The sequence below is a fragment of the Wyeomyia smithii genome, chromosome 3 (assembly GCF_029784165.1).
Source record: "Wyeomyia smithii strain HCP4-BCI-WySm-NY-G18 chromosome 3, ASM2978416v1, whole genome shotgun sequence".
Classification (NCBI taxonomy): Eukaryota; Metazoa; Arthropoda; class Insecta; order Diptera; family Culicidae; genus Wyeomyia; species Wyeomyia smithii.
Window position 1 is genome coordinate 226849227 of NC_073696.1, and position 25528 is coordinate 226874754.

Here is a 25528-nt window from a genome sequence, read left to right on the forward strand (position 1 = left end):
ATGCTTCCTTTCGCAACGATAGCAGGGAAGCGAATGTTGAAGAAATAGTTCTACGTCAAAAATTTCAATTCAGTTAAGTTGAAGTTACAGTGGCACTGCACCTTGTGAAAATCGTTAGCGTAAGTATAAAGGATAACAAGCTCAAGATTATCGAGTCCACAATTAGAGGACTCGATTATCATGAGCTTGTTTTCCTTCATACTTCCGGGGGTTGCACAACACCCCTAAATTATTTGACCGGTAAAAATCTGTGATTTTGTTTGGAAGCTCAATATCTAATATGATTTTCTGTAATTTTGTTTTAGCTAGACTTGCTTTTGTCTGCTGAAAAGAGGGATTCCTGATTTTATAAATACTATTGGTTAATTTTCGATCAAACAATACGTTCCACTAACTATTTGAAAATTTAGCACAATTACTAGTACGCTAATTTAAAACTAGCATTGCTAATTATCGATGCTCACTAATGCTAATTGTTGCAAATTCAGAAGTCGAATCTATGTGAAAACACAAAAAATCACTAAAGACCTATTCAAACGAAAATCCTGCCTTCCTCTTGCGGCTTCATTTACACAGGGTTCAAATTCTCAGAGGATGCACTCTATATCCAACCGGAACCCCGCGAATTGCATGCTGCTATGCAGCGTTTTGTTCAGTCCAAAGGTGAGCCTTACGATAAAGAGCAAGCCCCAGAGGTGACTAAGGTTTCCCACAATTATTCTCTTATCTGAGTGGCGTAGTTCGAGGCGGTAGATTAACTTAGGTAACGATCATTACCAGCTAACCGGTAGCTGCGAGAAGTGTGTTACGAGTTCATACCGCGTAACGCAAATCAGCTGTTTAGCGAGAAGCAATTTGCATTCACAATTAATTAATGAACTCGTACACTGCCACTCAATTCATCAGCAATAATCCAATCAATCAACTCCTCCTATAATTTGCTTGTATATTATAGAGGCTGGTTGTCACCAAATTATCATCTTTTTTACGTAACCAATGGCCTTTGATGATGATCAGCCGGATCAAGCGAGGTTAAGAGTGTTAGAATTCTTAGAAAGAGCTAAAGCGGAATATGTTCGAATGCTACCAAACTAGAATTAATGGGATTCCCTGGGCTTTACCCGGTTTATAAATAAGTTAAAGCTGCAAAAATCTGGAGCTAACTGGAATCGAGAAAACTTTCCGACGGCGGAGTATAAAATAAGGCTGTGAAATTAGCGACGGAGTGAAATTTTCCTGTTGTTATGTAAGCTACCATTGCCACCGGACAGGTTACTGTCGATAAATTTCTAAAAATCTGTTCTGATTAATGCAGTCGTTTCGTGGCACTGTGCATTCGAGAAACGGTAGAAATTGCCAGCAGAAATTGCATTACGGGATACCACCAACCGCAACGTGAAGTACTCATTAGTTAGATGCAAAAAAACGGTTGGTAGTAAAAGTCACCCGTCTGTTGACGGTAGCTAGTGCACATGCTAGTCAAAATAAAAAAAGGTTGGGAACATAATTTATCTCCCGCATAACAGACTGTGTGGATTACTACAGCACGCGAGCAGTAGATGTTAGTGGAACATTGTCCGCAGCAAGGTTGAAGATCTGTTTTGAAATCGGAATCTCATATTCGATTGTTTTACAGTGCCTCCATTTGATTAGTACCCAATATCGACTAATCAATGGTATGGTTAGTTAGTGATAGTACTTATGAAACTTTATCATTAAACGTTTGACTCCGGTTATTGGTAATAAATACTCCAGAAAAAGCAAATCGTTGCCTGAGATACTTGAAGGGTGTTTCTTACTACACAGTGGCTTACTCCATCCATGATTCTTTTCGGATTACGATCTGCAAACACTTGACATATTTCCTTTCAATGAACACCAATGGACAGGTTGACAGATTGTGATTTATCTTTTACGATTTCCGGCGTTATTGTGCGTTGTGTGCAGTGACTCGCCAATTTCATCAGTTCACTAGGTGCAATAACACGCCTGGGGACCGTCATCCCGAGACGTTCTCGCTCACCATGGGACCTAACTATGACGTCAATGCTATGTTATAACATTATCGTCCAAAATCAGACCGTGTGCCTTCTGCCTTCACAGCTGCTTTGCATTGCTAATGATTTTTAGTACTAGCGCGTACCTTCCGTTATACATTCAGTCGATGTTCGGTGTGCCTGGTGTGCAACGAGGAACGTGATCGGCATGTTCCGACAATCTTTTGTCCAAGATTCTCACGCAGTCTTTGTATGCATGTATCTCGAATGCTACTGTCTGTATCCCTTATTAAGATAATGTGTAGCCTCATACTTCGAACGCTAGATCGATGATGAACTACTGCAAAATATCGAGCCAGTGATAGTGTTGAATAAAATGTCAACAGCATCCAAATTTATTTTAAACCATCTTCAGCCTATCGAAACAACAACCTTGAACTGCAAACCAGTATAAGCAGCTTATTGTAAAATTTCGCCACTTTCACTTTCGTTTAAATATGAACGATTGTTTTGTGAAGTCTTTTTCACAGATATGAATATGATAATATGCCACCGTTAGACGATGCTTTTCGCAAATGGTCTAAAGGTCAGTGCAACAAAGCGTGGAATATTTTAAAACAGAAGCTGAAAGCATTGCCCAATCTGAAGACCCACAGCTTCTTTGCGGTTATTGCTGTTTCTCGTGCAGTTCCGCTGACAGAAGTTTGTAGTTAGCATGCACTCTACTAAACTACAGCACCGACTTCAGGTTAGGTAAGCGAATCAAACAAGCTGACTGGCTGCTCTTGAGTTGTGTGTTTAGCGTTGAAGCGTCCATCGCATATCGTGAGTAATCAATTTTAACGCTCTGGCCTCTGGTCTGCTGTCGCCTCCGGAGCCGTACGGTACGCACAACACGATCAGTCCGTTGGTTGTGGCCCGCGACGTTCTATCGCGCACCGCGGTGGAGCAAAGTGTCACACCGTTGACGCTGGGTGACACTGGCGCAGCAGCCTTGAACATGCTTGTTTTTGTACCATTGAAGGTTACACGATCTCGGGTGCGCTGATATGCATAGCTCCAAAACTGATTCAAATCATTCGAAGCTACCCACTTTGGTGATGATCGTCACTACCTTCAAATGATTAATTGACTGCTAATGCCGCAGACTGTCCCGTACTATTAGTTTTTTTTATAACTAATTGTTCTCTTAACTATTTTTATTTTCAGCTCATTCTTATGTCATGCAGTGCAAACGATCCGATCCGGAGCTAATCACCTGTCTGAAAGGCGCTCTCCATCACCTGCGGCCGTACCTTGCAATGGGAATCCCCGATATCAAGGTAGGTTTGCAAAAACGGTTAAATTTTTGGACGGATATAAATAAACACGGATGTTTTTCAAGTAAGTTTGTGGGAAGTGAATTCAAGTTCAAGGTTTTAGTCTATTTTTGAGATTGAGCAGAAAAATTGTAATAAAATATGACAATCAAACAGATCGACTTTTCCAACAATTTGGATTACAATGTGATGTTTAATTTCCATCTAATAAAACTCTTCTCACAAAAAAGGAATAGTAACTAGACAATTCCAACACAGATTCAACTTGTATCTTTTTGTGTTTTTTAGGGAATTGATAGCTCTTTGAGCTATGAAACATAGTTTTTTTTTCATTGTATAGTGCTTGTCACACCAAAAGCGCTACAACATCAAAACTAATTTGTTTCATGTCGCGCGACGCATATTGCGAAGCGATTATTGTAGAAGTAAAAATATGAGATCGAAGATTATAAACATTCTTTGAACAGATTTTTCAACTATTGCCAGGATTATTTTTTTTACTCATATAACTTTTTTTTTGACACGGAACAATACATATAGGTCATTCCATACGAAGTGTACATGTCACTTGGACACGACCATTACAGATTTTGTTCAAAGTTGGGGGAATCATTCATCTATTGTCTCTTTGGAAAAATCCCAATTTTGATGTCGATAGGAATACCCCCCGCTCTCCAGGACCCCCCTCTTTATTGCAAAGTCACGCAATTTTTGTCAAAAATCTCTTTTTTCTTTTTCTCACAATTCATAGACGTAAGATGTCCGAAAAATACTGATAGATGATTTTTGAAGAAAATAAAGCAAGGCCGACCGAAAGTGTTACCAGATAAATTATTTTTGTATTTGAAAACTAAATTTACATTTTTCGGCAAATGCAGCCATTTTTATTTCAAATTTGATAATTTCATCGTGTTCCTTGGAAAATTTCACATAAGAAACCACTATCATTCCGAGGTAAAATGAGCCAATCTCGAGATATAACATTTTTACGAAAAAAGTTGTATATTTCGTAATTATTTTATTTTATAATTTATAGACGTAATGCTGCGGCTAATGCGGCTAATTTTATTTTAAATTTGATGTCTTCATCGTGTTTCTCAGAAAATTTTACGTAAGAAGCACTTGCCACTCCGTGGTAATATGAGCCAATCTTGAGATATAACATTTTTACGAAAAATTAATTACGAAATTCAGAACTATTTTCGTAAAAATGCTATATCTCGAGATTGACTCATATTACCACGGGATGATAAGTGTTTCTTACGTAAAATTTTGCAAGAAAAACGATGAAACCATCAAATTTGAAATAAAATTAGCTGCATTTGCCGAAAAATGTAAATTCAGTTTTAAAATGCAAAACTAATCTATCTGGCAACACTTCCAGTCAAAAATAATAATTTTTTCTGGATTCCTTGGTTTATTTCCTTCAAAATTCACCTATCACTATTTTCCGGGTATCTTACGTCTATAAATTGTAAATAAAATTAATTACGAAGTTTACAACTTTTTTCGTAAAAATGTTATATCTCGAGATTGGCTCATATTACCTCGAGATGATAGTTGTTTCTTATGTGAAATTTTCCAAGGAACACGATGAAATTATCAAATTTGAAATAAAAATGGCTGCATTTGCCGAAAAATGTAAATTTAGTTTTCAAATACGGAAATAATTTATCTGGCAACACTTCCGGTCAAAACTTATATTTTTTATGGATTTCTTGGTTTATTTTCTTCAAAAATCATCCATCAGTATTTTTCGGACATTCTACGTCTATGAATTGTAAGAAAAAGAAAAAAGAGATTTTGAACAAAAAATGCGTGACTTTGCAACAAACAGGGGGGTCCCACAAAGCGGGGGGTGTTCCAATCGACTCCAAATTTGGGATTTTTCCAAAGTGACAGTAGATGAATAATTCTCCCAACTTTGACCAAATCTGTGATGGTCGTGTCCAAGTTTGTGCTTTTCCGTGGTCATTTCGTATGGAATGACTCATATTATTGTTTTACGGAGTCAATTATTTCAAGTGTCTTACTTAATAAAGTACCCTATAAACTGAGAGCAAATTTTTTATCCTCGCTGCCAACTACCAGCTAAAATCAAGTCTAATTCAAAACTAGCATTGTTGTCCACTGATTTGTTGTTGGATGGGCACCTTGACGTTCTTCGAATTGCCACAATTAAGCAGCACGGAACACTTGATAGCCAGGATTTAGTATATTATTATTTCAGTATCTCACTATTTTATTGAAAAATGTTCAATTATAGTTATACTCAATGATTTTTTTTTATTTTTCTGATAATCGCTCTCATAAACTAATACAGTAGGGTCTTTTTTACGCGGGTTTTTTTTTTCCAAACATTTTTAGGACGGTTATATTTTCAACTCGGAAAATTCTTTTTTACGCGGTATTATAAATATAAATTTGGAATGAATCCCTCGAGTAAAAAAGGCCTACCGTATTCAGCAGTACAGCAGGGTTTTAGATGAAGAAAAAAAAGTACAGCAGGGTTCAGATTTTAAGTTTTTAAGTCTTCAACTATTGAAAATACTTTTTACATGTGTGACTTACAGTGCACCGATGATTTTTGTTATTTTTAAACTGTTTACGCTAACTTCTTTTTAATTTATGACTTGGTAATAATTTATATGTTTTTTGAATTTTCATTCTACAGTTATTTTTCTATTTTTTGGAAAAAATTTTAATTGAAAACCTATTCACCATGAAAATGAAAAAATAAAGACTCCCAGAATAATTAAAGCCGTTTTAAACCAAGGGTTAAAAATTCTTTGGCCTGGTTATTGGTTGGAAACTGTTTTATTCTTCGACATGATCTCCAGTTTGCAGCGTGCTGCGCGTCAAGAGTTCGTTTGCAACTCTACTCCTTCATTGGAGTCGAAAAGCTTGCCAAAGAGCCACATTTTCAACTAAGGAAACAAGAAATAGTCGCTCTGGACTAAATATGACAAATAGAGAATCCGTTCGTAGCGCAATTTCTCCACGACCAACGAGTTTCGCCAGCAGAATTTGCGGGAGCGTTGTCTTGATGAAAGAGCATTTTTTTTTCGACATATGCGGCTGTTTCGTTAAATTGATTTAATAAAAAAACAAGAATATTTTTTTTATTGTTCTACTATGTCGAAGAACATTATTCCATGTGAATTCAAAGTACTGAGCACACTACAAGTTAATTGTTACTTTATTCGAATGACTCACACTAGGAAATCCACTCTACCGACTGTCGATTAGACTATTATAAGTGGTGGTAGATCCAAGTTTTTTACGTTGTCACGAGTCGGATCTCCGTATAAAGTTCGACACGTTAGTGTTTTAGATATGTTGTTAAGAAACGCGGCACCCATCGCGCATACATCTACCCGATAGGTTAACATTAATGAGTGATATGACCAACGTATTTCTTTGACATGGCTCGCTTAATTTCACTTCAATTCGCACGATTTTACGAACCTCAGAGAGATTTTCTGGCGTTAATGTCTCAGTTGACCTTTCTGAGCATGGCGCATTGGTTGTAAAGGTTATGGAATAAACCAATACTTTACCAATAGATGGACCAGATGCTCCATTACATTCAACTAGGTTACGACAAGTTGTATGCCATGCACACGTGCATCTTACATACCTACAGCAATGACATCACTACTTCTAATTAGGCTTGGAAAATACGAAACTGGTGGCGTCAGGACTCCACACATACTTTGAGCGAAAGTGTAAAAGAGTATACTAAACTCTTAAAAAATGTCCGCTTAAAAAACACCGTAAATTTCGAAATCCGCGTGAAAACCCGCGAAAATTACAAAATCCGCGTAAAAAACAACGTTAATTCCGAAATCCGCGTAAAAACATTTCGTTTTTTTAAACGTTTTTAATCATTTCTGCTAAATTCTTTCGAAAAAGAATCAATAGCACTGTGTTGTTTCCGCATGCGAATCGAGCTGAAAACCAATAAAATATATAAAAAGATAAGGTTAAATCAGTGAATATTCTGTAATTAGTTTGAGTAAACTCATCTGGAATTCTAAATAAACGATTTGAAACTGAAAAATCAATCTGTGGGAAATCCACGTAAGAAAACACGTAAATTACAAAATCTGCGTAAAATACTACAAGGCATGCAGTACTAGGGTTGTATGAAATTGTGACGTGGGACTAAATACTGCAATTAGAGGGATTTTCAGTTACAAAGGTTAAAAGTCCGCAGACAGAATCAGTTCGTTTGTTCAGTGACTTATGGTTTTTTATTCTCAGTCTACCCTTAATTATTTTAGAAATATATTTAACAACATTCGAAAGAACTTTGTTTACACTTGGTTTATGTAGTGTTTTTGTGCTGTTACATAGGGTATAATAGAAACATTTAAGAAGATATGTGAACAAAATGATCAAAAAGTTCCAGAAAAAAATCGTAGCAAACAAAAACTAACAAAGAAGTGGACGTTTGAAAAAATTCATTTTTTTTCTGTTCGACAAGTTTTTTTCATTTGCTAACAATTACATTTACTGTATTACGAAGACAGCTAATATACGTATATTATTTGTTAAACTAAAAATGAAAAATATCATCAAAAAAGTTCAATTATGCAAAAAGATTCTAAACAAATCTTAGTGAATAGCCAAAAAAATCACTAGCATTCTTTCAGCTCTCTACAAATTTGTTTTTTTAAGAATTTACTCTCTCAATAACATGCCGGTCACAATTATTTAGTAAATATTGAAGATGAAATGAAATAAAGGGAAACCTGAATGCCTATAATTCAGAGGCGGCCAGGCGTTGGAAGCAAAATTTCTGTGGAGGTTTAACATTAAGAATGGTGAACAAGCTGTGGATCCACCAACCATGGACGAGGTGAAGAACGTCAAGGCAGCTAGGAAGGATGACATTCCCGCAGAGCTATTCATAGTCAGGAGCAAACAGCTGTATCGTTCCATTTATTGGATAATGCTAAAAGTGTGCCCCTCATCTCAATACCGCGTACAAAATTCTCCCTCGCATCTTGTTCCGGCCGTTGCAGAAGGCCTTTGTCCAAATGACCAAATGTTCATCTTACGACAAATCCTCGATAAATTTCGAGAGTTTAACCTACAGACTCACCATCTGTTTATAGACTTCAGGGTAGCGTACGATTCAGTTAAGAGAAATGTGTTATGACAGATATTGCGTGAGTACGGGTTCCCAACAAAACTAACTAAACGAGCCACCCTTGATGGTTCTAAAACGAGCGTCTGGGATGCCGTGACTTTCGTGACGTTAGATGATTTGAGCAGAGTGACGGGCTGTCGAACTTATTGTTCATCATCGCATTGGAAGGTGCTGTACGGAGGGTTGGCGTGCAGAGAACCATCATGGCGGCACCATCATGACGAAGTCTCACAAGCTTCTAGGTTTTGCGGACGATATCGACATAATTGGTATTAACCAGCGGTGGAAGAGGCCTTTGAGAAGCATCGAGAGAAGGTGCGAGAATTGGGCTTGTTATAAACTCTGCCAAAACAAAGTACATGGTGTCTGTAGAAAGCGTGGTAGCCCTTCGGATATTGGCGCTGCTAGTACATTGGTTACGTACGACAATGAGGTTAGCCATGAGATATAGTCAAGCGGATGAAACAAGGCTCACTACAGTGGGCAGAACTTGTAGCTAGAATGCCGGAGAAACGATCAGCAAAAACTACATTTAGCAGGAATTCCGAAAGAGGCTGACTTTGGGTAGATCCCGCACTCGTTGGATGTGTGCTGTCGACGGGGATGCCCGCGTAATAGATGTTATAGATAACCGTAAAAGAAAGAAGAAGAAGAAGTCTATGTGGGAAGCACCGTCATACAGGAATGGCTGAGCGAGCATGTCCGGATATGTAAGGAATCCGGATCCGGTGTTCGGAAAGCAAACTTGCCTGTGTTACTATTGTGATACACATATAGACCTTTCTAGAGCCACATAATTATTCAATTGAATTAGTCAGTATTTTTCTGCCGCTCGCTAAATAGTTACTAACAGTGATAAGAAGAGTTATTTTTGAAACCTATTTCAAGGCAAGTTTTTTGTGTTTGAATTTTCAAATAAATGATTTCAGGGCGCTAAGAAATGCCATTGGTGTTATCACAATAGTTAAACCCAGTATTCAATTTTCTGGTCATCGCGATTAACCATTTACAAATGATGTGAGATGATTCTTGTTTAAATTATCAAAAGATTTTCCCGAATTATGTCGTTGCTTGAAACTGGAGGTTTTAACTATGTTACATATTACTTAATGGCCATACACAGATTTCTGAATGGAGAATCTATTCTATTTCAAGGACTTTTAGCGACACTTTTTGATCACTTAGAATTAATGTAAAACTGTCACACATTTTATAATTTTCAAGATAAAAGTATTTCGTAACAGCTTAAGTTTAGCTTTAGCCAGCGTGTTTGTCTAGTTATATTAACAACAGAAAATGTACGGGAGTCTGAATTTGGCTGCTTGTTTTGCCATCGTGATGGTTAGTTGACGAAAAACTAATGTGAAGTACACGCGCAACGTTCGTCTGTATAGTATACTAGAGATGGTCGGGTTTGGCTTTTTTCAAACCCGTACTCAACCCGATTTTTTTTCGGTTGTAAAACGAAACCGGCCCGAAAGCGGAAACCCGAACCCGACCCGAACCAGAAATTGTGAAACCCGAGATTTTTTTTTGGAGGTCGATTTTTTAAACCAATTTGAGGCTGCCCTGAAGCTTTGAGCCTCGAATGGTATTAAAATGTTAGTAATTTTTACAGTTGCATGAAATTAGACATCATTATCTTATCAATATGCTTATTTTATATAGTCGGGTTTCGGGTTTTCAAACCCAAACCCGACATTTTCAAACCCGACCCGAATCCGAATTTTTTTTCCGCTAAACCCGAACCCTACCCATACCCGACACTTTCAAAAATTTTCAAACCCGAGCCCGACCCGAGCCCGACACTTTCAAAATTTTTCGGGTTTGAAAACCCGAAACCCGACTATCTTTATAGTATACTACTTACAAATAGTAGTGCAGTCCGTCCTCCTCTTCACATTCCTTCATTCCATCACTTACGTGGCGCTGCCTGATTTTAGATTATTGTAATCCGCTATATCTTAGTTAGTTTTAACTTTTGCTTTTCTGCATTTATTGCCTTCAGAGAGTACATAAATCTTCTGGGTCAAAAAGCTAGTGGACTTTTAATTTTAAACTGATTCACTGGGACCATGAAACCACCCCCCTCTGGTTTTTCTCTGCCAGCTGTCAGAGTGAAAAGATGCATATTTTATAATAGTAAAAACAAGAAATAACGTCTTCAAGTGCTGCCTGACTATTGCGGAAAATATTCGGGTTTCAGTCATTTCTTTTCAGACACGTATACGCATCAAAGTGGGAAGTTTCTGGTCTGGGGTGGCATTGCGCATTTCGTTTCCAGTAACTCGAACAAAACTAAATGATCGTTGGTGGGCGCTTTGTTTCGTTTTTCGTATTTTTTTTTTTGACATTGCGGGTTAGATAAGACGAAGGACAAATGACAATGACAGCTCCTTTTGAGCTTAAAGCAAAACTGACGTGCTCGAAAATAGCGAAAATTGTTCGAATCGTGCTGCACAATGCCACCCCTGGTCTCTGGTCTTGATCCAGTACAATCTGATGCTAATTTTTAATTTTTAGTTCAGCTTGGCGATTCAACCTCAGAGCGCGTTTCACAGGCTCTAAGGGGTAATATCATTTAACTATTTTTTTAGTAATTAACAATTAACATTTATTTACTTAGCATCATCGGACAACAGGGCTTGCATGAAAAAAATAGAACTTAAAAACTAACAAATCAAAAAGAGCTTCGGCTACGCAATCGACATGTAAACGTTTCACAGCTAATATTGAAGTCGAACAAATAAAATACGGAATTAAAAATTTTACACATGGCAGTAATTGGTTCGTTTTGACCATATGCAATTCTTTGGAATAAAAAAATTTTTTTGCTACTTTTTTACAAAATGGCGGTAGTGGAAGTCGTGCCCAACTCCACCTATGACCAAAACAGTTTTTTTTTCATTATCTGCATAAGTGTCGCTAGTGAAGTACACATGATTATATTTTTAAAATTTTGCTTCGCAAAAAAATTCGACTTTAATTGTTTATAACTTTTGTTGCTGTTAATCAATCGCTAGAATGAAGAAGCTACAGGTGAAATTTCTAGTCAATAGGATATACACTTTTTCAGTTCTACTGCATGCCGATTTTGAAAAAAAAAAGGTTTTGAGAAAAATGCGTCCAAAGTTTCAAAATGCTATAAATCTCAAGAATCGCAATGATGAAGCCCCTAAAGTTTTTTTACCTTAAGTCAGCTGTCCCTACGCCATAAAGTTGTCCTTGCTGTGCCTTATTTTTCTCTCCTTTCTTTTTTTGCGATGTTCAGCGACTTTGACGCGGTTGGTGTCCGATCCCATGCAAAACTCAAACTTGTCACTCGTATTTAAGTACTTTTGATTATAACTCACAGTTAAAAAATATAGAAAAACTCAAACAAAGAACGTACACAACGGGAACGGCTGATCAACTAATCGAAGGGAAATTGTGAGTGAACACGTGCTGTAGAGGTGCTGTAACAGTCGAAACTTGATGCAGCGACCTTTATGCTTTTAATTATAACTTCCACTAGTTTACAAAGAATCGAAATTAAAAAAAAACGAGCATCGCCAAAATAAACGAAAAATGTGATATTGGAGCATATAAGTTGTTCAGCAAAAATTGATATAAACAAACTTTGAGTCTAGATCAGTAGTTGGGCGATGTAGATGTTGATTCTGGGATAGTTTTAGCATGATTTAGGTTAATAAACAAAATGATCAAAAAAAATTTTTTGGTGCCCCTCAAGAGTCTGATGAAGTGGAAGAAGGTTATGCATTGCACCCGAGACTTTCAACGGAGTATTTCTCGTAGCTTCAAATATAGATGCATAGGCCAATTTCTCAATTTTATTAGGGTTAAATTGAGTGGATGATTTATTCGTTTCCATGGTTTTTTGCATTTAGTAGTGAATTGCATTATCAAATGCTCTCTCAATAAAAAGGAGAGTTATAGGGAGGTTTCCTTGATTTCAATAGATTTTACAGTTATTTCTACTAACTTGTGAAACGCGTCATGTGTTGACTTGTCATTTTAATAAGCAAATTGAATTGAATTGGCTTCCATAGAAACTGTTTTTATTTGATAGCACTAGTCAATACAGGTGTGGCCCTTAAATTCAAACTGGAAAAAATTAGCTCTTTCACTTTTTAACTATTTCTGTGAATTCCGGTGCCCCTAGCCTCCAACATTTTTTCAATGACTTAAATGAGTTTTCTTGTAAACATAATCTTTAAGCGACGAACCTGGTAAGCAATTACTATGCGACCCTTTGACGAAAGTTGAGGCATTTACACACTGTCTAGAGGTGCCAAATTTCACAGAAATGGTTCAAAAGCTATAATATCTTTTTAACTATATTTCTAGAGCAACTATTGTGAGCTTTAAGGCAGCATTTTTCCGCTTTTGCCGACAGATGTAATCCATTTGGTAGGTTCAGGCTTTAATGACTGAAATAAAAAGCTGATTACTTATTTTCGGCATAAGCAGCCAGTTAAAAACAATCGACTATATCTTGTAACGGCCAGTGCCAAGAGTCCCAAACATGTCGTTTTTGTTAAGCGCTAAGATTATTTTTTTTATTCAAATCATTCATTGTAATGTTTATTATTTTGATATTCACACTCAGCAAAATGAGCCCTTAGATCATTTGAATTGCACGAGGTGGCATCTAAAAAATCTAATCTATCGTCGTCCCTAACATAGCAAGGGCTATGATCATGTTGACACTAACATTTTTCCTCGGCCTGTAATGAAACCCAAATCGACTGATGCCTGAGAACAGCATCTTACCTCGGCACAAGTTGAATCGTAAAAAAATCGTAAAAGGAACTCAAGCGTACACGCAAATTGCACAACCAATCGCGATCGACAGAAACCAGCGAAAGATAAACAATACAAGAAAGCAACTCGCATCTCTACAGCCGGTAACCGGCTCGGCGGTATTGAGTTTATCCTCATCGAAACCACTCTGGCATTTATCACCCATCACCACATGCTGGTCGCGGGCTGAACCTAGCTCAAGGTCGCGGTCACTTCATTGATCGTATCGAAGCCGGTTTTGGCTGATGGAGAAAGAGCGGAGATATGCAGAGAGAGGAGTCGGTCAAAAAATATGCGTCCACTTCCGAAGGTTCCTGCTGGGGTAGTGCAAGATCTCCTTTCTATGGCAGCTGCTGTCAGTCGCTACTGCATTCGATGCACTCTTGCTCGTGAACCGGCGGCCGCCCGGTCGAGTTGATCTTTATTTGGCAAAAGTAGCCGCCCCGCGCCGGTCTGCACGCTAATAAGCTAAGCCCCGGTACAACCAGCCAAGGCCAACCGGTTCAATGTTGTGCTCTTCTGCTGCCGGCCTGCGAGTTTGGGTGTGTATCGGCAAATAGTCTGACGAAAGTGAGACATGGCTCAAAATCAAACAGAAGTTCAATGCCAAAGTAGCTATCTCAGCAGAAGACCATCGCACGGAGACAGTGTTGTAGTGTTGTCTCGCATTTACTATTTGAAACGATTGTAAGCAATGTGTATTTGTCAAACAAAGTAAAATATTTTGATCACCGAAACAATATTTAATAAACCTCAACCAGTAAAACTTTTTTGTTGCTACAGACTCTGTTTTGTTTTGAACAGGCCTGAGTGTCGGTTACACGGGGGGCTACGTAAAACATTTTAGTGAAAAGATGCGTGAAGGTTCACTCAATTAAAAAAATTCCTCTTTTTTATCATATTCAAAATTAAAACCCATCGTATAAAAATACCTATAGGTGCTGGAGGTTACTTTCGCTTAGAATTGATAGATTTGATGAAAAAATTTTATAATATACAATGGAATATATCAAAAACTAGATTAGAAACCAACTGAAATACTTAGTTAGTCAAAACTTCTGAATGGGATCCGAATAACAGTTTATCAATGTAATTGATTTTATCCGCTATTTCACCTCTTCCAGCTCCCACCCGTAGAGCCGTTCGTCATGGATCAGCTCTCGCTGCAGCTGACCGGAGGACCCCAAGGTTACAGAATAAATCTGAAGAACATGGAAGTCTACGGTGCCAGTAACTTCACCGTCAAAAACATCAAGTAGGAAACGATTGACCGTTAATTGTTCACATTGCGATTAAATAAACCGCTTCTTCGTGTGTGCTTTCAGACTCAGTAGTGGCGATGAACCATTTGAGGCCCGGCTAACCATTCCGAAGCTGGTGATTCACGCGAAGTATACCTCTAGCGGAGTTCTGATTATTATTCCTGCCAGCGGGGCCGGCGATTTCGATGCCGTTTTCGGTGAGAATTTATTGATTATTTCTAGCTTAACTGTTGTTATCTATTGGTTCGATTCGGACACGTTTTAAATTCGATTCCTTTTAGATGGCGTCACTGCCGACGTGAAAGGTTATGTATCGTTCAACGAAAAACCGACCGGTACTCATATGCGTGTCGAAAATCTGGACCTGAATTTGAACATCAAAAAGCCACGTCTGAGTGTTTCGAAGATCTTCAACAACAACCGAATCCTAAGTATGATACATCGAAACTTGCACAAATTTTAGAGACTTGTAACACTGTCTCTTTATTTTTTTTCAGCTGAGGCAACCAATTTGTTCCTTAAAGAGAACGGCAATGAGGTGCTGCGTGCTCTCCAACCGCAGCTGCAGAAGAAACTGTCCGCCGAGTTCATGGGAATCTCCAACCAGCTGCTGGAGAACGTTCCCCTGAATTCCTTCATTGTTGACTAATAGTTTTGTGATATTGTTCCAATTTTTGTTCGGCATTTCTTTGTTTCGTTATGAGTATGTACATTCGGTTATTTGAAGTGTTAGTGTAGTATAAAACAAGTAGATTAGATCTTGCCCCTCATTGTTTCAGAAGATGTAGACATCAAACATTGTTAGAGAATCGCAAACGAATCGTTGATCGAGGGTTACTTATAAGTAGTTTGTATTCCTGGCATGAATTCTGGTTAAAACAAAATATGCATGCCTTACTAGTTCCATAGCATCATCCAGAGACAAAATTAGATTGGGGTTAAGAATGTCTATACAGGAAGGAAACTTATCAGCCGGAAAACTTCTCTTTAGCAACAGTACAGTACACAGCTTCCCAGTATTTGTACGTAGTTTTATGCGCTTAGAAAATACATTTTTTAAGAACAACATTGAATTTACTCTATCCGGTAGTAAATATCACATCATATTATCATAAAATCGGATGTGTTTAAAGGAAACAAACAACACAAAAAAAACGGTATGCAAAGCGAGACACGCTAAAAAATATGCTGCGTAAATACTTGAGATTATGCAAAAAAGCAGGTGGGAGCAAGTTCAACTGAATTATATTAATAAATCTCTATTTTGAAAGTAGTTAATTTTTCTTCGTTAGTCAAGGAACTTCCTATTCAGTTCGAATGCGAAATGATGCATATTTTTATTTATTTTCGACATCCACATTCAATATTTTAAATTGATTTTTGCATCGCATAAATATTTATTATGTGCACCGTCCGAGTTAAGCTGCTCTATTTTGTTAAAAATAAACAGAAGACATTTTCGATTTGGATTTGCATGCATAGTAAATAAAGCGTAGAAATTAATTTTGACACTGCGTCTTTTTTTACGAGACAGTAGAACACTCCGTGAGAGTTTAAATGACCATGAAACGTTGAAATGCGCAAACCGTTCTTACCAAACTGTGCGGAATGTAATAATCAGTATTTTGTTGGATAGCTAAAATGTATGACCACTATTTTCTTGTTATGCGCTGAAAATTGAAGAAAACTTGGGTATCCATCGTATTCATTGTATCCGAGCAAAACTTTTGGCCACTGGTGCAGTGAAGAACTAACAAACCTTAGCAGTGTAAATAGTGCAAAAGCGCTTTCGTTATGCGCAAACGTTCTTAGTTAATGTCATCTCACTCATCCATACGGTTTTGTATGGCCTTTTTGGCCCATTTGATTTGCCACCATGTGGTTTAAATGGTTTCAACCGTACCTATGTGACAGAATAACAGAAGCCTGAGCGTTAAACTTAGAACTTTCATGTTCCGATGATGTACAATTCATCACTTCTTTTTATGTTGTATTTTTGTGATGTCACGGCTCGTCGCGGAATAGGTTGTAAGCTCCAATCAACTCTACCAGAAATTTGAGAAGTAAATATTGAGAGTATTACTAGTCCGTACATATACGTATTTCTATTGCGACATACAATCATCATTCTCAAATTCCTATAAGAGTAAAATGGAAACTTATAATTCTATCTTCTGGTTTCTTATATCATTATACTGAGAGGCTAAATAATTTTTTTTAAATTTGAGGTTGTAAGCTGTTCTTTCGTGATTGCTTAAGGATGTTTGTGGTCGTTGAAGAATTTTTCGACTATCAAAAACTGCAAAAATTGTTGAATATTTTAAAAGTTGTCGTCGAAAAAACTCAATGATCATTAGCGTCAAGCAATGTGCCGAAGAGGATCTGGAGCTCGTGTTAACAAAATATAATGACCTTGGTGTATTGCTTGACGAAAATTTGATTTTCAAGCACATCGAGCCTATATCATTCGATCGTGCAAGTCGTCAGCTGGGATTTCAGATCATAATATCAAAACATTTTTTGCGTCAGCACGGATAAAATAAGCATGCCAATTCTCCATAGCGGTAATGCTTATAATGAAAGTGCGGAACCCAGGCACAGCTCACAAAAAATCAACTGGTCGCGGCGAGGAAGTCCATACAGAAAAGAAAATCTAAATTGGTTTGCTGCAGCATGTTTCAACTGCCGAATGTCTTGTATCATCTGACTCTGTTTGACGAGCTGAGCGTTTCTTATATGTGTGTGTATGTATACGTAGATATTTGAATGTGTGAATTTATGTTTGTATATGTAGGAATGTTTGGTTTAAATATTCGGTATAGTTGTGTTGTCTATCTATTCACATATGATAAAGTTCGTATCTATCTCAACATATGATAAAGTTCATATTAGAAAGGCTAGGCCTCACCACCAAATGGATTAATTCGTGTCTCTATTAAATTTTTCATATATTTCAGAAACGCGATAAAACCGAAATACTTTGCGTGATTAATTTGAGAGTGATAGAAACGAAAAGTGAAAAAACGAAACTGTGATATAACGACACGCCATTGTAGCTGTTTTATACAAACTACGGAGACATTCATTTTCGATGGAGGTTGTATGAATTGCTCCATATCCAAATGTCCGTAGTAAAATGGGTAAAAATTGAGAATTCTCATTTTTTTGTAGATTTTTTATGGTTCTGAGCACTTTCTGAAGAAAGCCATCATGAGTTTAAATTGATAAAAAATTATAGTGTTGAGCGAACTTTGGGAACAATTCTTGAGCACTTTCTCATGCAGACGCATCATATGAGGGACTTATGGTTGTTTTGTTACAGATTGTGAAAATAACAAGATTAATGGCCGGTTTTAAGGGATAAGCAACCAAAACTTCTTCAAGTGCATCATGAAACTGATAGCTCGCTTAACAGTGGATAAATTTTACATTGTGATTAATTGTAATCTATCTATCGTAACTTTTGGATGGTTCATCTAATTAGGTATAGTTGTACTTTACGTAATAAGGTAAGATAATTTTGGCATGTAGGTTAAGTTTTAAATCGTGGTTGAATTGATGAGTTTGAATAATTTTAGATTTATTGTTTTGCTTCAAGTAACTATCATCTAATTATATTTTAATAATCTCCTTTTTTGAATGGTGCAGCTGGAGGTGATGAAAAATATATTAGTAGATTTTTATATAAGAGCAAGATCGCGCCAAATGACCTTTGGTCGAATATCGGCCATTTTTTATTAGAATGAAACTTTGCACGCGTATTTGGCTTAGCAAACTGAGCATTTTTCACAGATAAAGAGATATTTTTTATACCCATGAGTTACATTCTAAAAGGGCGTATGCCTTTTGGCATAGGTTTTATTCGAAGCATTGTAGCCCAGAAATCGTTGGTTGTATAAAAAACTGTCTGAGAATGAGTTGTAGGGAATTAAAAATGCACCATAAAAAAAATATACACTGTACAAAAAAAAATTTTTTGACCAAAAAAAATTAAAAATAAACATTAAATTTCAATTAAAAAAATAAGAGTTGATATTTTTTATATTTTTTTTTAAAAGAAATTTGACGTTAATACGCATTTTATTTAAAAAAGTCCAGGATGGAGAAATGAAAAATAATTTTTTTATGGTAGATAAATTTTTTAAAATAAATTCTAATTTAAACATTTTTCAAAATATTTTTATTCTGATGATTTTAAAAGATGTAGTGAGTCATTTTGAATCAAAAAGCTCTTAGTAGTAAACATTCTAAGGGCATTGGTTTTCGAGTTATTTTTAATTTAAGCTCGAAAAATTATTAATATTTAGGAAAATACACGTTTTTCTTAATTTGTCCGTGGTTCTCCAGCAAAAACCATACGTTCATCGGAATGCTTGATCAAAAATATACAATTCATTTTTTGACAACAAAAAGATTGGATAAATAACTCAAGCGCTGTACCTTATCCTACCTACACGTTCCCCCTTGCCGAATGTTTTATAAAAAAATATGTTTGTCGTGCATCACTACCTACTTGTTTACTAAATATAACTGTTTGAAAGTACGCAACCAATAACTACTGGGTTACTTACAATATCTGTTTTCGCTTACAAATACGATTGCACTTCTCCAGAAGTGTTAGTAACAGTTTGCATTTTGTGAAGATGAATAAAGTGAAAATGGAATAGTTACACCAAGCCCAAATGCTGTAAACGCTTTCCTGGTCATCGGTGCTCATCAAGCTTACGCAAATTAAACGAGAACGTTATTTCAAAATTAAAAAAATTTAACAGTCAAGCTCATTTTAACACGTCTTTATCAATTTGTGATTCGTGTAGTTATTGGAATGATTGTCAAGCCACCATTCATCCCTTCGTTGTTTACTATTCAGAATCTGGAACACTTAAGAATATCAGCTTCATCATAATATCGGAAGTACTCCATCATGTTTCTGTTGCGGTTCAGGTGTTCATTGCCAAATTAATGAGTTTTTTGAAAACAACAATAGAGTTGAAATAAGCGATAACAAAGTCTGATGGAGCTGCCTCACAATATAAAAATAGAAAAAACTTTGCAAGTCTTTGCCAGTTCAAAACAAAATATAACGTCGATGCAGAGTGGCATTTTTTTGCGACTTCTCATGTTAAAGGCCCATGCGATGCAATTGGTGGCATATTAAAACGAATGGCAGGAAATGCAAGTTTAGCTAAATAACATGAACATCCCATTACAAGCGCAAAAGAATTGTATGATTGGTCTAATCAGAAAAGTAATAAAAATTCATCAAAAATGTCATTTAATTGGGTATCATATGGAGAATATGAACAAGGAGTAACAGAATGGAGCAATATTTTCAAAAAATCTATAATAACAGCTGCCACACAAAAGTATTACTCTTTTGTTCCGATTTCAGAAAATAAGATACAAACGAAGCTGTTTTCAAAAGATGACGAATCATTTACTTATGATGTATATAAAATATAAGGTGAAACTAGTTCTGTAAAGTATCTATGTCTTAAAAAAATATGTTCCTGAGATAATAAAACTCGAAAATAAATATTTGATTCTTATATATATTTATATCACTAAGAACATTTAACTCTTTTTTGAGAACCGTTCACCCAATCGTTTTGTTGTCAAATAATGAATTGTGTATTTTTGATCAAGCATTCCAATGAACGTTTGGTTTTCGCTGGAGAACCATGGACAAATTAAGAAAAACGTGTATTTTCCTAAATAATTATAAGTTTTTGAGCTTAAATTAGAAATAACTCGAAAACCAATGCCTTTAGAAGGTTTACTACCAAGAGTGAGTGATTTAAAATGACTCTCTGCATCTTTTAAAATCATCAGAATACAAATGTTTTGAAAAATGTGTGAACTAGAATTTTCATAAAAAAATTAATCTACCATAAAAAAAATATTTTTCATTTCTCCATCCTGGACTTTTTTTAAAAAGTTGCGTATTAACGTCAAGTTTCTTAAAAAAAAAAAAAATTCAACTCTTTTTTTTAAATTAAAATTAAATGTTTATTTTTAATTTTTTTTTGGTCAAAAAATTTTTTTTTGTACAGTGTATATTTTTTTTGATGCATTTTCGATTCGCTACAACTCATTCTCAGACAGTTTTTCTATACAACCAACGGTTTCTGGGCAACAATGCTTCGAATAAAACCTATGCCAAAAGGCATACGCCCTTTTAGAATGTAACTCATGGGTGTAAAAAAACTCTCCACCTGTGAAAAATGCTCAGTTTGCTAAGCCAAATACGTATGCAAAGTTTCATTCAAATAAAAAATGGTCGATTGAATTTTCGCGAATTTCCAGGCGATTTGAAATGATTTTGCTCGTAAAAAAATTGAAAGTAAGTTACAAAGACGGGCCGGAAAAAAGCAAAACTTGTACAGAAACAGATTATTGAAATAAATAGCATTGACACATAGTTATTGCCAAAGTGTGTTTATTTCACACAAATGAACGCAAAGTGAATTCAATATAGCTAACTTTATTTTATTTAATATTAGTATATTTACACGGCACGATACATGTTGAAATTGATGGATCATTTTATACTGAATAACGGCAATTACGATCATGCGAAATGAGAATCTACTGAATGCTAATTTCTCTACAATACATTTCGAAGTGATTTAAAAAAAAGTTGAAATTCAAATTACCGAAACGATAGGTACGTATTTTCTAACTTCTCGTTTTATAACTTGGACTATGCTAGGATTCTTTCGATTTTAACATTTAAACATATCTGTTTCGGATAATGTTTGCATTAAAAAATGACTTTTTTTCGGATAGTGATAAAAAACCTGAGACCGATAATTGAGTTCGATAAATTCGAATCCCAGTTGGTCTCGGGGTACGATGCTGGTCGAACAAGCCAGTTGTCGTGGGTTCGAGTCTGGGCTCGGGAGGTACTGTTAGTGTCAGTCGGATCGTAGCGCTAGCCCCGCAATTGTCCTGTACACTAAACAGTTGGCTGCGAAGTCTGTGTATAAGAAACAGAAGGTCGAGTTCCGAATTGGAATGTAGCACCAAGGCTTTGCTTTGCTTTTAAATTTTTCATGGAAGGTAATTATAATATCTTATTTGCAAAAAAATTTGACGCCCTTCCGAGCGGCTTTCCGACAATTAACCGGAACATTCGTCATTATCCTTTTATTTATCAATTCCTTCCAGTTTTGGCGACAAAATTGATGGAGTAGATCTTAAGATTCTAAGACGCAGCTGGGTGACGTTGGGCGGGGCCGTCGCCAGATCCGGCCATAACACCGCGTCTTCGCCCATTTGACATTTCTTGATGAACGAGGCAACTTCCGGCAGGCACTTCATGTTATAGATTTCTCTGTTCACGGCCAGTTCGGAGCGAAAGCAGAGTAGCTTTGACATCCCCTTCTCTCTGGTTGTCAGCCACGACAGCACCTTCGCCCTTTTAACATTTCTTGATGAACGAGGCAACTTCCGGCAGGCACTTCATGTTATAGATTTCTCTGTTCACGGCCAGTCCGGAGCGAAAGCAGAGTGGCTTTGACATCCCCTTCTCTCTGGTTGTCAGCCACGACAGCACCTTCTTGTGGAATTCGGTGTGTGAATCGGAGGTCACTGTTTACGTGGGGGAAATAAAATACGAAGTGCGCTGCCTGTTGTTGATATCCAGGGTGAGATAGGTCTCGTCGTCTATCACCGCCGCCACGTTGCAATTCACCGGGAAAATCGACTTGACCAACTTTTTCTGCAGGTGCCGCGGTGCTGCTCCGAGGCCAGTGGACGGGAATTCCTGACGGCCAAGCACACGCAGCAATATAACCACTTATCCCACGTTCTTCCTCTTCAGCATCTCTTGGAGCTACTTGTCGCTCAGGGTCGTCGACCGGCCGGAACCGGGTTTTCTCTCGAAAAAAATAATTTTCCGACCATTGTGCGGAGTCCCCAAAGTGCCACATGATGTCCGTTTTCGACGCGACGAGGTACCGTTCTTTGAACGCGCACACTTCTGAACAGAGTAGCTTCACTTTTTTCGCCATCACGGTTAGAGTTTGACTGATAGAGTTGTCATTTTTTTTCTGTTGACTCATGGGTTACTATGATTGATGCTGTACGGGTGGTTTCGTCGGTGCGTGTGAAAGTAAACCCATGAAAAATCGAAAATGTTTGTCCATTTTTATAAACAAACGTTATCGGATATGATAACGAGAATACTTGTAGTTTAAAATGAAAAAAAAAATGAAGAGGTTATGTATGAGTCACGTCTTGAATTTCTTGAAATGACATCGGAGGTCGATGTTTGACTTTTGGGCTCTGAAAAAAAAACCATAATAGGTGCACGATGCTCCCACAGACCGTTATTATAAAAAAATGTACCAAATGATCTGAGTACACCATTCGATTCATTATGATGTCCTGAACCTCTGGTCAAAATTTGACATTTTTGAGCAATGCCCTTCTGAAGGTCGTAAAGTACAAAAAAGTGATATAAAAACGACGAAATACTTATTGTAAAGTACTTTTTTTTCCAAAATAGTTTCTACACATACCAAGTATTATATCTTGAACATTTAGAATTAGTGGAAAGATTTATTTGAAAATCCCACAGTGCACAATGGTCTGAACTCGAAAAATCGTAATCGTTTTAGGTTTGACTGTGAAAAATTGATTCTATGTACTCAATATCTTCAGCAAAATTGTTTCATGGAATAAGGCCTTACTTTTGGCATTTTTGGTTTTTCGATCAATCCACCTAACAGTGAGATAAAAAAAATATTTTTTCTAATTTTCAAAATACCAGATTGCTTTTTTTAGCAAAGTTTTGAAAAAGTTTAAGAGAAAAATAATTGCTGAATACTGCAATGTCTTATCTGTACGTTGGACACGACAAAAGAGAGTTTTTTGTGGAACACCCCTCCTTAAAATCAGTTTTTTGTCTATAACTTCGTCTGTAATGGTCAAATTTGTTACAAAAATGGCCATTAAATATTATGCGTGAGGTGCCAGTACATAAAAAAACAATTATAAATTGAGCATTTATCTTCTTCTTTCTTCTATCTTTCTTCTTATTTATATAAAAGAGAAGTTTTGTATGTATGTATGTATGTATGTATGTATGTTCCAGCATAACTCTCGAAGGCCTGAACCGATTTCAACCAAACTTGGCATACGTGTTTTTTGTACAAAGGAAGTGGTCATAGAAATATTGGATAGGGGGAGGGGTCACCCTTAAAGAAGGAGGGGGTCAAAAGTAATAAATTTTCATACATAATGGAATCCTTTCATTGAAATTTGATGATTTTTGGGTTCTTGGTCATATTTGGAGGCCTGAAGTTGATGCCCAGAGACCGAAACATGATTTTTTTTTTTATTCTCGCTTATTTTCCGTCGGTCTAGTTCCGCCACTGTTGTGGCCAATTACCGACGCCCAGGGAGGCGACTCCACACCCAGGTCCCTAACTCACGACCCGTTTATTAACGGACCGGCGCCAACGGCTTTACTTCCTCATGCGATGGAAGGCGTGATCCCAGAGATTTTTCGCCTCAGAAAATCTCCCGATGTCGGCTAGGATTGAATCTAGACCAGTTGGGTTGGTTGTGAGTGGATCACGCCACCTCACAACCATCGACACCTATGTCGGCGGTGGGATTCGAACCCAGGCGTCGAGCGTGGTTGGAGGAGACGTTACCAACCACACTAGGCCCCCGCTCACCGAAACATGATGTTCGAAGCCATTTTCAATCCAAGATGGCGACTTTCGGTTTCAAGGAAGCCATTTAAAACTGTGGAAAACGCTCACAAACCCCCCAATGTTGGTATTTTCGGAGCAAAAAATGACTCTTAAGAACCGGTTATCGGTGTCTGACGATACTTTGAAACTTGGGTTGCCGACTTCCAGTTTCTGGAAATCTGCGAAAATTAAACAATTGAAATATATACTTGGCAATATGGGTATTTTCGGAATCGGAATGACGTTGTCATACGAAAATCAATCATATAGGGTAATCACTCCATTATTCGTCTCAACAGCTTGGTGCACCCTGGGAGGGAGAAACGAATACTACACTCAAAACAGAGAACACGCACATGCGTCGTTTTCGGATAGCGTGTAACTATCTTCTTGCTGTAACGCATGCATGACTCAAACGAAGTTTTTAATAACTTCAGGAATTCGCGTTGACGGTGTTGCTGATATTTGTTTAGTTTTTGCGTGTGAAAAAGAAGAAAGGAAATATTTTTGCTTTTGTCATCACGCATATTTTGACAATTACATATGAGAGGTCACATAAGTGCGAACAGCCTTCAAAATCTTTTTCAACGCGAATAATGTGCAAATTTTTCAGACTAATTTTTCGAGTCTGTGTTTTTTTTTCAATTTGCCACTGTAAAAAAGTTTTTTCAGAGTTCTGAGTTCGACCGTAGTGACCGTAGTTTTTAAATATCATTTGAAAAAGCCGTGTTTTCTGAGCAAAACGTGATTTTAAAAAAATGTTTATCGTTTTCCTTCGATTTTTAAATGAAGAGTGAAAAAACTGCTCGAAAGGTCTAAGTTGACGTTTCGCCCTATACGTTATATGAGAGAACTGTCATTTGAGGCATTTCGAGCAGTTTTTAATTTTTCATTTAAAAATCGAAGGAAAACGATAAACATTTTTTAAAAATCACGTTTTGCTCAGAAAATTGCACTCTTTCAGCTGATATATAAAAATCAGAAAACTGTTTTAAACTTTAGGACCCAAACGTTAGGACGTTGAAAATATTAGATTTGAAAATGTTAAGTTGAACAAAAAGGCGTGATGAGATAAATATAAGAGCGGTTAACCTATTTCAAAATATTGGCCTTTTTTGAAACGTAGTGACGTCTGTTTACAGCCGAAAATCGACTTTCGTGCAAATGTTTGTAGAGAAGTGTTTCAGAACAACCTGCTTTGATCCGTTTTTGGAGAGATTTCCTGACATATTTCTAGCATAATTTGATAACGGAGAGTCCAATCTAGCGTTTTGGATAAAAA

The 25528-nt window shown here is 36.9% G+C and overlaps 1 protein-coding gene across 1 annotated transcript in view; it reads left to right on the forward strand.

Moving 5' to 3' along the window:
• LOC129730946 (uncharacterized) overlaps nucleotides 1–15605 on the forward strand; it is a 33497-nt gene extending 17892 nt beyond the window's left edge. Inside the window, exons 2-6 of the mRNA XM_055690617.1 lie at nucleotides 3207–3319; nucleotides 14402–14532; nucleotides 14603–14736; nucleotides 14821–14970; nucleotides 15037–15605. Of these exons, the coding sequence (XP_055546592.1) occupies nucleotides 3207–3319; nucleotides 14402–14532; nucleotides 14603–14736; nucleotides 14821–14970; nucleotides 15037–15188 (680 nt within the window). The 3' untranslated portion in view covers nucleotides 15189–15605. The remainder of the gene's footprint in view (nucleotides 1–3206; nucleotides 3320–14401; nucleotides 14533–14602; nucleotides 14737–14820; nucleotides 14971–15036) is intronic.
• Nucleotides 15606–25528: the final 9923 nt, after the last annotated feature.